The sequence below is a fragment of the Phalangium opilio genome, unplaced genomic scaffold (assembly GCF_054372755.1).
Source record: "Phalangium opilio isolate 3A_F unplaced genomic scaffold, DU_Popi_V2 ptg000354l_1, whole genome shotgun sequence".
NCBI lineage: Eukaryota > Metazoa > Arthropoda > Arachnida > Opiliones > Phalangiidae > Phalangium > Phalangium opilio.
Genome location: NW_028324229.1, coordinates 350414 through 364669, shown reverse-complemented (window position 1 = coordinate 364669; position 14256 = coordinate 350414). Strand labels below are relative to the sequence as shown.

General features: G+C 37.7%; 1 protein-coding gene across 3 annotated transcripts in view; it reads right to left on the bottom strand.

Moving 5' to 3' along the window:
• Positions 1-14256, bottom strand: part of LOC149602621 (carbonic anhydrase-related protein 10-like) — a 68228-nt gene that overhangs the window by 24684 nt on the left and 29288 nt on the right. For all 3 annotated transcript variants that reach the window (XM_089860885.1, XM_089860884.1, XM_089860886.1), the window contains exon 3: positions 3083-3219. In XM_089860885.1, coding sequence (XP_089717011.1) covers positions 3083-3219 — 137 coding nt within the window. The remainder of the gene's footprint in view (positions 1-3082; positions 3220-14256) is intronic.

The window sequence follows — 14256 nt, the reverse complement described above, 5'->3', positions numbered from 1 at the left end:
CAGCTATAATAGTTTTTTTATAAAAAATAAAAACTATTATAGCTGAAGACTTTAAATTTTACAGGATAATATCAAACCTTTCAATACACGTCTCATTAAAAATTCAAGAGATTTGAACCAGTGGGTGCACTATTTGGGCCAAAAACGTTGAAAAAACTGGTCCCCTCCCATAGACGCCCATGTTAAAACCAGACGGGTTTGAAAGTTTAGACCGAACCTATGTGATGCGCCGCATTCGCGAGTTAACATGTAAAAAAATCGTTTGGACGGGCTTCTAGAGCGCGTGCAGCCAGCGTGCGTGATCAAGTGGGCTATGCTATGACATACGTCACTTCATGACAAGCTCCAGTTTGTAACCAGTGAAAAACTTATGGTGAACATATCTTATGAACTTATGTAAATATTTTTAACAATATCTCACGCGCAGCTATGCAGTGGAGGAGCTAGACGTCACGTGATAAGTTAGGAAGGAAATTCAGAAGGGTAAATAAGAAAATACGCGGTTAGAGCAGTGAGCACTTCCTCTGCGGTTGTAAACAAATATCTCTCTAATCAAATTTTTTTCTTCACTCTTCTGATTTCAGGCGCATTCCTTCTTTTACTTCCTCCAAGTTACTATGGAAGCGCGAGAATAACGCTTCTACTCCCCACCTAATATCTCCCGCGAAAATCCCCTTTTCATAATTAATGGCGCGAAAACAAGTTCGAAGCGCGAGCTTGCGCCTCTCATTTTCGCTCCACTTTCTCTCGCGCCTCTGTACATGGGCATTAGATAAGCTCGGGAATTCGCCCGTGAGATTTTTTTATATCCTTAGATCCAGTCAACGTAATGTCTTTCGGATTATTTTATTTCCTTTTATCATGGTTATTTACTTTCTAGTTGGCTGAAATTCTTGAGGTTTTAAACAAGTAGAAATTTAATAACGTTGAAGAAATATAATTATTTTTTTATCAGTTCTCAAGCCTAACTGCTTCAAAATATAAGATAAGGTGAAGTAAAGTAAGAAAAAATTTAGGAGTTTCCTGTAAAAACATTCCAACCGTTGTTGTTAAAGGAAAAGTTCAGGTAACATAACAAGAGGTTCGCGCTAGCAGACGCCACTATAGCCCTCATTTTTAAGACTAATTAAATGCTAATTATTCTGTAATAAGAGATCACTTATTTATTTTTAATCTTTAATTCCTTTTATATTTAGAAAAAGGCTGTTCTTTCAAGGCGCAATGTTATGTTATCTGAACCTTTTCTTTAAAAAATGCATAGAGCTTCGTAAATTTACAAATAAAATGAAGGATCATTAAAATGTATCTAAAATTGAATAAAATAAAATTAATATCACCTAGATTAGACCTAAAGGCATTTGAAATGAAATCCTTTACTGTCTCTTGCCATATTCAAAAAGAATAAAAAAGAAGAAAATTTCTTTTTTTTTCTTGATCAAAAATTGGCTCTTCATCGCCTCGGGTATAACGAAATTAATAAGGAAAGTTGCTGAATAACGGTATTTCTTGGAACACAATTAGCTGATAGCCCATGCACCGAGGCTCCAAAGTAAAAAGACTCCGCGATAAAAAAGTCCCTTACTTAAAAAAAATTGCTTGTAATGACGAAAATGTCAAATCGATCGACTTATACAACAGAAATGAGAGTAGTCAGTGTATCGTGGAGGAAATAACGAAAGAAGGTGTGGATTGAAAGATCTATTCCAATATTAAATCAAGAAGTCATATCTAGTTTATTAGGGAGAGGATAAAAGTTCGCCAACATTTCTGGCTTTATCTCCAGTCCAAACGTATAGTAGGTCCGGAGTTAATCCCCGCCTCTAAATTAAACCAGCATCTCATTGGTTCTTGAAAACTCAGGTCAGCGCGACGCGAATGACGAAAATTACAATCATATTTTCCGACTGAGGAGAGGCGAAATAGCCCGGCCTCCTTTTACGCCCCCCCCTGGTATTTTGAAAGGGGGCTAGGACTATACTTAGGCATCTTAAACCTTCTCCCTAATTAACTAGATATCACTTCTTGATTAAATATACAATTCATTGGTATCGCGCAGGGACTTGACTTATCTAACTTCCTTATTTAATTCCTCTAAGAGAGATTGTCGAATGAAAAGGGGGGTGACAAAGGGGCCACGTCCCAAATGGACGCAAAAATCAAAGATGATGAAAAAATATTCCCTGACTCCCTGGTGCTCTTGAGGGGATGGGGGGGGGGTGCGGTGTAGAAAGAAGTGATATAACTTGATTAGCGTAATGAGTAGCAGAGCGAAAAAAGAGCCGCGAGTTTCTTATTTTCACACTTTTTCATCACCCTTTCTCCCATTTCTGATGTAGAATTTTTCATCCGGAATGTCCACTATAAACTAAGGTTGGGATCAAGCATTTTGTAATGTAACACCCTTTTCTTGGGTAATTAGCTTTGAGATGAAAGCGGGTTTCGTGGTGAGATATTGGCGGTAAAAAATGCGTAGCAGGGAGAAAAGATTAACGATTCCGAATCTCATGGTCTCTTGAATACTTATTCACTACCGTCCCCCCCCCCTTCTTTTAAAGTATCCCATGTGATAATCTCGTCTCTTTGCAAAGTGTAGGGCCTAACTTAGAATTGTATTAGCAGAAGCAAATTAATAGATGAATGGAATAATATTATAGACGGACATTTGCTCAAATCTCGTAAAGCTAACATAGTAACTCGTTAGGTAATTGAAATTGGTCAAAATTTGTGTTTGCTTGCAGTCTGTGTCTATAGACATCGAGAGTTAAACATTTACTTCAGGGATGTGGGTGGTAAGAGCAGGGAGCCATATCTTAAAAATAGAAAGAAGGAATAAATTCGCAAGGTCCAGTTCTACGTCACCCATGGAAAAAGAGGCTGGGACTGATTGGTCTCGTGTTCAATTTTGCGTCTTTCGCATGGCAATGACGCAGTTTTAGAGTGAAGTAATGAGATGCCGATGGGACGAACTTCCGAATTACCGACGGGGTACATTAGACATAGAGATAAAATGGGTGTATGGGAGGATTCCTTCTATTTTAAGATGTAAAGTTCCCTGGTAATCGAACAGAGAAACGGAACTTACCCTGAGTTTATCGACTTGAATATGTTTGAGGTTTGGATCGTAGAGGAGGTGATCTGGAGTCAAATTGACCGGAGATTGACGACGACCTTTTGTACATAACCGCCATTCTGGGTTTAAAAGGCCCCAAAAAGCCGGACCTGAAAGATAAGAATACAATATTTACAATTTTAATCAATGTAAGATTCGTTCTGGCTGTTATTAAACTTAGTTCAGTTCAATTCGTGACGGACAACAAATTTAGCTAGAACCAAATGTCAATTTATACTCGTCAGAAAAGTTCTACAAAATAAATTATAAATTCGTTCTCTGAACAAACCATAGTTGAGATTTTTAATTTTTGTATCAATTTATACTAATGATGTTATGTATTGTTTTTAAACATTACTCTCCAAATATTAAACTTTTACCATTAATTTATTATCTAATTGCTTCAAAAAAGTTTGTTACACGCCAAAACGTTAATATTTTGCATTAAAACTTTGGAATTTATATGAAAACAAGTTTGAAATAAATGATATTAATATATCTAATGACTCTTAAATTATTGTTTTGTCGTGTTATTTTCAAACATTAAATATTTAATATTTTGGATTATTTTATTTCTTTTTAATATTCGTTTTTCGAAAACGGGGAAATTAATAGACAGAAAGAGTATATATATCTTTGGGTGCTGTATTTCAAAAACAATCTTTTCAAAAATGGAACAAAAGCGGACGGACGTCGACGAAATACAGCGAAGATAGTACTTCAAATTTAAATCGGGAATTTTACAAATCACTGGCATATCGAGTTTTTAATTATACCGTTAATTTAGTGACATTTAAGTATTATCTAATGGAGGAAATTATCTACAATTTCACAGTTACTTCACCATCGGTAAAACTCAATACACACTTTGACTAAAATGATTTGAAATTTTTAAAATGCATAATTATTTATGTAAATGTAGCCTGAACCTTGGAAAGAAAAATACTATTCAATGGAAAGATTGTATTATTACGTATTTGAAAACAACAAACGTCTCAGGTATAATTACCAATACGAAAACATCGATTACGACATCGGCGAGGTAAATAAAACGTGTAATTTTATGAATTCGAATCTTAGAATGTCGATGAAGGTGAAGCAGTTACCTTTGTTATAATTTGTAATATATTTCTACCTAGTATATCGTATTAGTTCCGGGGCCCTTTGTCAGTAAAGCTCATCAAAAATCGTTGCAACTTCAAGAGTATATTACAACTGTCCCAATCATGTACACTTATTTTACCCTCATATCAGAAGCAAACGCTACTGTTGTTAATAATTCAATTGGAGCATGGGAAGAAATGAAAAATTTACCTTATCAAGTTAGCACTTTTTTGGCAAAGAAAATTGGAAATAGCCGAAAGACACTTGAAACAAGCGTCATAAACATTGTACTTTCTGTCATTTCCCATGCAATTCTATCTTTGATTTTAGTCATAACAGGGATAGATTTAATTTTAGAAGTAGGAATGGAGAACGGAGTAATCTGGGCGCGCGTCAAAGTCCCGGACCCCCTTACATGAGACGGAGGGGTATGAAAGAAGAGGCGGGTCATAGCGACAGAGGTAAAAAGGAATTACGTATTTTTCGCCGTCCCCGTCAGCAACGTCATCAAAACGTAGTTTAATTGATAAGATAATGTAAACTTTTCGTTACGTGTTGGAGGGAGGGGCCCTATACTGGGCTGAAGTAAATACTAACCGTTCTCCATTCCTGCTTATAAATTTAAATCTGTCCCTGGTCATAACTATAGAATTCTGTCTAATAATCATTCAGATATGGCTGGGAATTTTTTTGGTCTACTGTACCTTAACAACTATCGAAATTATCGAGAAACGGAGCAACGGAATAAGAACCAAAATTTCGCAATGTATTTTGGATAATACATTAAATCACTTCGGAGCGATAATGGGCAAAGGTACGAGAAAATACCGCCACAATCGGTTGAGCAATAAGCGCTTATTTTATTTACATTAGCATATGACATTCCCTCTATGTCAGCTGTAAGAGTGGCCACGGGATTCTGGATTTTAATCACAGTGATACTGGTCAATCTATTCAATGGACTCCTGAAAGCCAATTACTCTAGTCCCCAAAATATAAACATCGAAACCATAGACGATGTTTGGCGTACGCCACATCTTAATTTGTTTATCCAGTTGAACTTGGGTGTAAAAGCAGTTTGTCAAGACGTGCGTAATTATATCAAAAACAATAGGTCTGCCATAAATTAAGGGGGATGTTCTTTGCCTATGACATTTTGCCGTCCGGGCCACTGTTTTCGAGTTAAGATTGGAGTATTTTACGGATGACCCCTTAATTAAGAAACTGATTTAGACAATGATTTCTAATTTAATTAAGGGGGTCATCCCTAAAAAACTCAAATCATAACTCGAAAACTGTGTCCCGGACGGCAAAATGGAGATAGAAGTTAAATTATTGACTCAAAATCACCAAAAAAACATCCCCTTATTTTATGGCAGACTTAGATTATACTCTTAAATTTCTGAAACATGATTTAGAACTATTTACATTTCAGAAATCATACGAAATGAAACAACTATGTGAAATAGTTGAACGCCAGAAAACTCACGATGTAACTCATTACAACATTTTTTTCGCCGAATTGAAAAACTTTTTTTCCGACATGATGGAAAACAAAGGGAACCATCCAACTTTCATCAACGCTCACATTAGTTCCAAGAAGTATCAAAGCCAGCCACTAGCTTTTATCTTTAAAAATACCATCAACCCAAAAGCTTTGAGACTTGTCAACGAAAGGTAAAAATTGTAGCGTTTTTCTTATTCGTTCTTAACGTTGGGTTGGGTGACTAAAACCAATGCGGTTTAGCATAACTTTAAACCAAGGAAAACTAGCTACAAAATTGGAATTAAATAATAGGTTGGTCCGGTTCGGTTGCCCATAGGCATAGCGTATAAATTAATCACGTGGTCAGTTGTGTCTAGGGGATTTTATAGTGAATAAAAACTACTGGTTTGAGAGTTACCAAGATTAATCATTTAATTATTGTTAACCATAAAATAATAAACCTAAGCTAATAATAATTCTACTGGTCATGACCTTAACTTTTAACCTAACAATAACTTAAAACTAACCTAACAATAACTTAAAACTAAATTAACAAGATTATGTTCTCCGACATTTAAATAATGAAATAATAATTAACATAATGGTATAGTAAAAATAATGAAATAGTAAATTAAAATAAATCATAACGATACGTGAGACGTAGAGTCCAGAGTACGAAAAACGGTGGCACGAGGCTCATAGCCTTTTAGAAGTCCATCTTACGATGAGTGCTCTTTTTGGCGGGAGCGGCACACGGGACGCGTGGTTCGGGTTAGCGCGAGGCACGTAGCCTTTTAGAAGTCCATCTTACGATGCGCGCTTCCTTAACAAGGAACGAAACGTCTTTTTGGCGGGAACGGTACGCGGGACGCGTGGTTCGGGTTAGCGCGAATGGTTTACGACTAACGGTTTTTAGAGGGCCCTCTTGGGGAACACTCTGGCGTCCGAGCTCCGAGGTTTTTGGTCGGCATACGGCAGCGGAATTGTAATGCGGTGTACGGTATCGGCATTAGAAATTAGCGTCCAGCATCGGCATTAGCGAGTAGCGTCCGGCAGAGTCTGTCCAGCATCGGCATTAGCGAGTAGCGTCCGGCAGAGTCTGTCCAGCATCGACATTAGCGAGTAGCGTCCGGCAGAGTCTGTCCAGCATCGAGGGCAACTTCTGTGTATCCTTCGGCTGGAGGGTATTGGGCATAACCTCTGGCTTTAACGACCGAAATTAAAAGACTACGATCTATAGAAAATCTTGGGCTTATATCGTTGGCCAAATCTTTTGTGGCTTGCTAGGGTATTTGTGACGTAGGTCGCCTGAGAGTATTGTCCTCTTTTCACCTCTTCGTCAGGTGTTCGTGGTTTCGCGAGCTTCTTCTTTGCTTTTCGTATTGATGGTTAAAAACCCATCTTCGCGCTTGTTACTATTTCTATATACATTGCTTTCGATATTTTAACTTTATACAATAGAATACACTTTACAAAAATACACTTGGCAACTCTCAATGTGGTGTTTAAGAATAATATTCTTTTCGGGGGATGCTATGAACCCAGTAGATAAACATGGGGGGGGGGGTAACTTCACGGTTTTAATAATTTGAATGTAGCATCGCTTTTCTCCTGGCCTAAAGAAAGCTAGCTAAGGGAAGATGACCTTTTCGTTGTCAGCCAACGACCAGCGTTAAGGCCTTTACAAAAGGGTCAAAGGGGAATTTATTTTTGAGGCTCTGTGAATAATCAGGGAAATAAATATTTTAAAGGGATAATGAACATATTTTAAAGGGATAGGGAAATGTTGGTTAATTAATATAAAAAGTCGTTACAAAATATATCTTAAACTGCTTTAATTATTACAATTGATTATTCTTTAATTCAACGCAGAGTGCGTTCTTTTTTCGAAACCAGTCAAATTACTCCTTGGTATCGCTTTGTCGAAAAAGAGTTAAAGTCCTTTAGGGATCGACGAGAGCCTAGAGAAGTAATAGTTAAACAACTCACGTTCAACGACGTTAATATGGCATTCAAAATATGGGCTATTTCGCTTATAAACTCATCTCTAGCGTGTCTCATGGAGATAATTTTAAAACGTTGCATAGGAAGTATATAATACTTCTCTTAGCATCAGAACATTTGAAGCAAGGTTACTAAACCGAATCACATACGCGATAAATAGTTCCCTCATAATTACTCTATTAGCGCTTAACTATTTGCCAGGCGCTTGTGGATTTTTTTTTGTCCCACGTCAAAATGAGGTATGTGGGTTGATTGCTGTGGTTATAGAATTCACCTTAGCACGATGCGATGCCCACCTGAACTTTGATGAGCAGGAGAGGAAACGAAAAGGGTGAGCATGGGAAGAATCATGTTACGTAACTAAAGTATTAAGAGGATACATGCAGAGTGTCATCGTTCTTCTATAATCTCCATCTAGTTACATATATTAATAAACATTCGAGGTATAAATACACCAGCGCTTCTCAGAGACTGCTATTTTATATTTCAATGAGACCACAACTTTGAGAAGCTCTGAACCTTGAGCAATTTATTCTATGGACAGGACCCCTTTCCGAATACATTTGCAAAATTCTCAACCTTATACTGGTCACTAGTTGACCAGTAACCCACGGTCACGGAAAAACACCAATCATTGACACCGCACTAACACTCGATAAAAAAATATATAGCTAGTCTCGTTAGGGATCTTGAACAACCCTTGCAACTTGAGGGTCGAACCGAGCCTGAAAGCGGAGAAGCCACGCTGTAAAGAGAGAGGGCGACATAGTTGGGATACGGAAAGTAAGGAGTAGTGATGGGGGTATATAGATGGAAGTGTGGCCGGGTCAGGCTGGAAAAAAGTCTTTGATTACTTCCCGGCCTGAACGTCCCCATTATACAATTAGGAGTGTGCCCAAGCACTCGATCCCCACCCTACTAAAAAGGAGGGCTATTTGAAAACGAACCCCAAGGGATCCAAGCTCTTATACAGAGCTAAAAGACTAGAAGAAGGCTTCTTCTATAAGACTAGAAGAATCTATCGAACCTCTTTAAGAATACTGACGTATCTCTTTGAGTTTCTGCTAGCCCATGCACTATCTACGTAAACCTATGACTATAGTTCATACGAATGGGAGAATCAAACTCAATTCATGGAGGAGGGAGAAAGTAAAAGAGGAACGGAAAGAAGTGAGAAGGAAATTTCTTTTTCCTTTTCTGGCTGCCGCCCATCTCCATCAAGGTTCCAAAGATAACCCAGCGGGTTCTCTCTATGACTACCTAGGGACTGACCGCTATACGTGGGACATTTTCAGCTCGCGAAAAAAAACGACCCAATTTGGTGTGACGACCATAATAGGGAATTATTTAAAAAATGATGAATGTATAGGCGAATAACTAAGGATAATTAGATCAATCTAATCAAGGGATATCCTTAAAAGGAAAGTTCAACGATTGAACTTTCGGGTTTTTAAATCGAAATAAAATAAAAAACTCAAACTTAAACTTTGTATCGTTTCTATTTGAAAGTTCACTTGAATTTCAAAAATGTATATTGTAACTTGATTCCAATAAATGTTTTCACTACACAATCTCCAATCAAAGATGTAATTACGTTGTATGCATACATACAGAAAGAAAACACGGGGCGGATAATGGTAAGTTATGCGTGACAAAATTGATTCTCGCTTTCTGTGTCGTTCGTTCCTTCATAAAGAGGCCTGCATGGGAATCGATCGGCATCGACTAGTAATATCTCATAGTTCGAAAGGTCGATATCAGAAATGGATATAGTAAGCGTACCCGGCCCAGATGCACCGAACCGAACGCTCCGATATTACACGGAGCTCTTCCGATGATTGTAAAGGAAACATTTTTAAATAATAGATGTAGAGCCAAGCGTCCAACAACACCTTGCATTTTCCCCTTGGGAATGTCTTTTCCAGCGAAATCGCGTGACGTCATATAGAGACTGTAATACTAAGCCTATTAACGCACGCGTCTTAGCCGATCTGAAGGTATAATAATGAAACGGGTTAGTCTTGAATTAGGCTTAACAACTAATACACATTTTTAAAAATAAACATGATCCCATTACCGTAATTAAGTCGCTATGGTAAGATTTAAATTATGCATTTCACAACTTTTCTTTAGACTCAACGGGGATTGCGAATTTTCATGGCCATCTTAATTAATCCCCCATTAATTAGCATGATAAATCAGACGTTAAGCCTTGGCGGCGTTGAATTTTTATCTCCATTTCAGGTGCGATCATAGATATCTACAAAAATTCTTGAAACGAGGTTGAAAGTTAGGCGGAGAGAAGCTAGAACTAGAGGCAGCGATGATTGTAAGGATCTATAGGGTTCGTTTGCTCCCTAGCACAAGAAGGCGGAATAGAAATCCCTTTTCTATACACAATGGGGGCCGAGTACCTCCAGGGGCTTTACGTAGTACGGTGATCCTTTCACATTTGACTTTAAAATTAACAAACTCTAGGCCTTGCTTAAAAAAAAGATTCAAAGTGAGTCAAGTCACTGTCTAAAAACACTTTTCGAATGTCCTCGAGAAGGGCAATGAGCGAATCATTGAACTCAAGACGAGGAATTCCAATGAAATACAAGTTAAACACTTGACTCTATTTATCTGTTAAATTTTCGCACATAGCACTCAAGCTCTTTGGCCTACCGTTACATATCTCTGAAACTTAATTACAATTAAAAACGGAGATAAAGTAAATCCTGGAACCCTCAATCCAAGCCTTATTAGTCCGACATCAACTTCAAGGGCCCTAAAAAACCACTCGGACACGCGCCGTGTTTTCAAATATAGTCGCTATATTTTTGTGGCTAGTAAAGTAGGTCATATATTTTTGTTTGAAAGGTCCCTAACCCCCAAACCCATTATTACAATAAGTTCAAAACTCTAAATATCCTTTCCCATCTCAAAAGACAAAAAAAAATTCAGATTTAACTTTGAAACATCCTCTTTCATCTCGTGAGAAAACTCGACTCGAAGGCAAAACCCCATCCTCCCTAAAAAACAAAGATACCATTGGAAGAAAATAGCATTTCTGAATAGGCTACTAGAGCCAGTCAGAAGTATACAGGGTGTTTGTGAAATGTCCATCAATAATGAAAGGGCGTATTTATTGGGCCACTTTGAGTCGAAAATGTTCTATGACATTTTTCCGTCCGAGCCACTGTTTTCAAGTTATGATTGGAGTAATTTACGGATGACCCCTTAAATTTAATTAAGAAATTGAAAGACAGCGCTAATTTAATGAAGGGGTCATCCCTAAAATATTCAAATCATAACTCGAAAACCGTGGCTCGGACGGCAAAATGTCATAGAACATTTTCGACTCAAAATGGCCCAATAAATACGCCCTTTCATTATTGATGGACTTTTCACAAACACCCTGTATAAACCACGAAATAATCGAATGTAAATCAGTCCAGAAAATGGATATTTTTTCTTTTAAATTTCCAAACGTATCCTACAAAGTACAAGGCCAAGATCCAACGAAAAGGGTTCTAAGGAACTGAAAAGTGGGCATAGAGACTATCAATGGAGAGACTGTACGGAAAAAGCTATCACCTACAAACATTAGTTTTTAGGCAATCTGTATAAATAGTCTAAACTGTAATCTCTATCCACTCACTATCTCTCTGGCGTTCAATGCTTTAACTTGTATTAAATCAAACGATACTGTCTTTCAGTAATAAAGTTTAACTTTGGATTTTAAATGCTCGTCGTATATTCGTTAATTGCTTAAGGATACAATAGAGACCATGCCGAGTTTTGAGGAGTTCTTGTAAAATACTAGTCGGGCAAACTGAAGATGAACAGTAGAGGATTTTGGTCTGAGGGATACAAAAATTCGAGATGGAAAACTCTCTTGTTTATTTTCTGTTCATTAGCACCGCATTCCAAGGCTTTCAGTTAGCTAACTACCCCTTAAAGTATGATAGAAAAGTCGCTCGACTTGAAGGTCGCTTTTCAGTTCGTTAGCACCCATTTCATTAGAACTCGGAATTTGAAAAATTATTCGTACTTCCGGCGAATTTACTTCCTACGGTCTGCGAAAAATAGTTCCAAAAGAAAGGGGGTTACCAAAAAAGGGGCACGAAAATTTTCGGATTCCGTGGATGAAGAACGGGATGAGAAGAAGATGGAGAAAACGAGAAATGACTTTTAGTTTTCAGGGATTTGTGGAAGAAAAAAAAAAGAAATAAAAAAAAAAGCTAGAAGGGGAAAGTTGATCCCGCGAAACCAGAAATCTCAAATATTCCGCAAATTTTCAGCTCGGATACTTTTTGACGATAAAAGGAGCCGCTGGTTTCGTCCCGCCATTTCTTCTACGACAAAAAAAAATATATCCAAGATTGGAAAGAAGACGAAAGCGGATCAGAACTCTTTGCTCCCTCCCCGTGCGGAGGATCAGATGGAACCCGAGGAATCAAGAAGGACACTGTAGAAACAATGTGTCCCATTTCTAGCTTAGGGGATTGAAACTTGAAACCCACCAAGGGTGGTCCGTGCATGCTTCATATTTCTCTAGTTCAAAATGAACTACGGTTAATTCAGATCATCAAAATCTGCCTCGTGTTGATCGTACTCCTTTGTCAAAGGCTTACCACGAATTAAAGGCATTTACTAACCCGACAAAGACTTCTACCCATTAGACAACCTAACCTAAATCTAAAATCAAAACTACAAAGGCGTGCACCCAAAAATATTCTTCAATTCGATGTTAGGCACAGGATATCTTTGGAACTACTGTCTGTTCTCGGATTTTTTCTTATTTTTTTTGGGTGGGGATATCATTCTGCAGTTGCCTTTATCATCCCCGTGAGCCCCCAAGTTAACTTCTGGAAATATTTCGTAACATTCGTTTTTAATAAAAAGAATGTGGAATTTTTCGGCAACGCTGTTCGAATCTCAATTTTGTCTTTACGAAGATTTTATCTCGGGTTATTCGAAGCGTATGTATAGGAATTGTTCTCAAAATTGCATTTCCCAGAGGAGAGAGAGAGAGAGAGAGAGAGAGAGAGAGAGAGAGAGAGAGAGAGAGAGAGAGAGAGAGAGAGAGAGAGAGAGAGAGAGAGAGAGAGAGAGAGAGAGAGAGAGAGAGAGAGAGAGAGAGAGAGAGAGAGAGAGAGAGAGAGAGAGAGAGAGAGAGAGAGAGAGAGAGAGAGAGAGAGAGAGAGAGAGAGAGAGAGAGAGAGAGAGAGAGAGAGAGAGAGAGAGATGGGCGGAAAACTGTTCCGAAGTTCTCCTTTATTTCCCAAAGCAAGTGGTTTATAAGAGTGTTTTAATCATAGAAGTTTCGAGAAAAGTTATTATCTGAAGAAAAAATAAAATTCAGAGGGCGTAAAATTAACAAATCATATATGCCTATTTTTATTGGCAGGAATAAATATAGATTTCTTCCACTTGGAATCTTTAAGAGGCCATGAACCCCCATACTAATATCTAATTGAAGGTAAAGGGAAGGGCTTAAAACTTTGTTAAACATCCCGCTCCAACTCATCTCTCTGGAGTCTCATTGGCTATTCACGTATTTAGGACAACCGTTGACCCTAAGTTTACTCGCTCAGATAACTTGTTTACGTTCGGTGTTTGGCTCTCATAGGACGTGGGAGTCAAGGTGCAGGTCGTTAGCTACGTCAATATCACGTGGTGGTTAATTTCAAATACATTACGAATGACGTCAGGGATGACGGTTTCTACACCTCCTCCTATTTAATTCAATTGGAAAGGCTCAGAAAATGGCCCTGTTAAAGATTCCAAGTTGAAGAAATCTATGTGTATGGTTGACCAATCAGCGTCACAGACTTTTCTAATCTAGTTTTCCAAGCTATAAATGCTGTCAGAGCGGTCTTACAATAATGACGTTATGGAAAAAAACTTCGTAAAACGGTTACGAGAAGACTTTAAAAATAAATCGAAATTTAACACCTCAAAAAAGTCCGTAAATCTACATACAGCGATTAACCCCTGTCCTGAAAAAAAATCCCTCAAATACAAAAAAAAAAAAAATAAAAAATGTCAACTTATTTTTCACAACGAAAAAGCTGAACTTGACAACGCAAACTGAAATGGTGAGAAAAAAAACGTATTTTTTTCCTAATCGCTCCCGTTGAAAAGTATCAAGCGAGTTAGAGATAAAAAATTATGCAGAAAAATAAAAAAAATCCTTAAATTCCAAAGAAAAAGAAAAAACCCCAGAAAAGTCAAAAGCATCTAGAGCCAACTTTTTTGAAAAGCATTAGCCGACAATCCAATAGAAAAAAATATACCCATCAGAAAAATATCTTGCGGGTTTTCAAAGTAGAATATGACAGGACAGGTCGTGCCACCTTAATGTCAAGTCTTTATCTAGATGAATTTACATCTAAACTACAATTTAGTTGAATATCACTATTGTCATAAGTTTATAAGATATCTTCCATAAGTATGATGACACTTCCTATACTTCGTAATGCTAGAGACTTACTGATAGTTAGTTCGAGAACGACGCGAGAATAGACTGCACTCCGTTTTGCAGTCAATGTTCTTATTTAGTCTG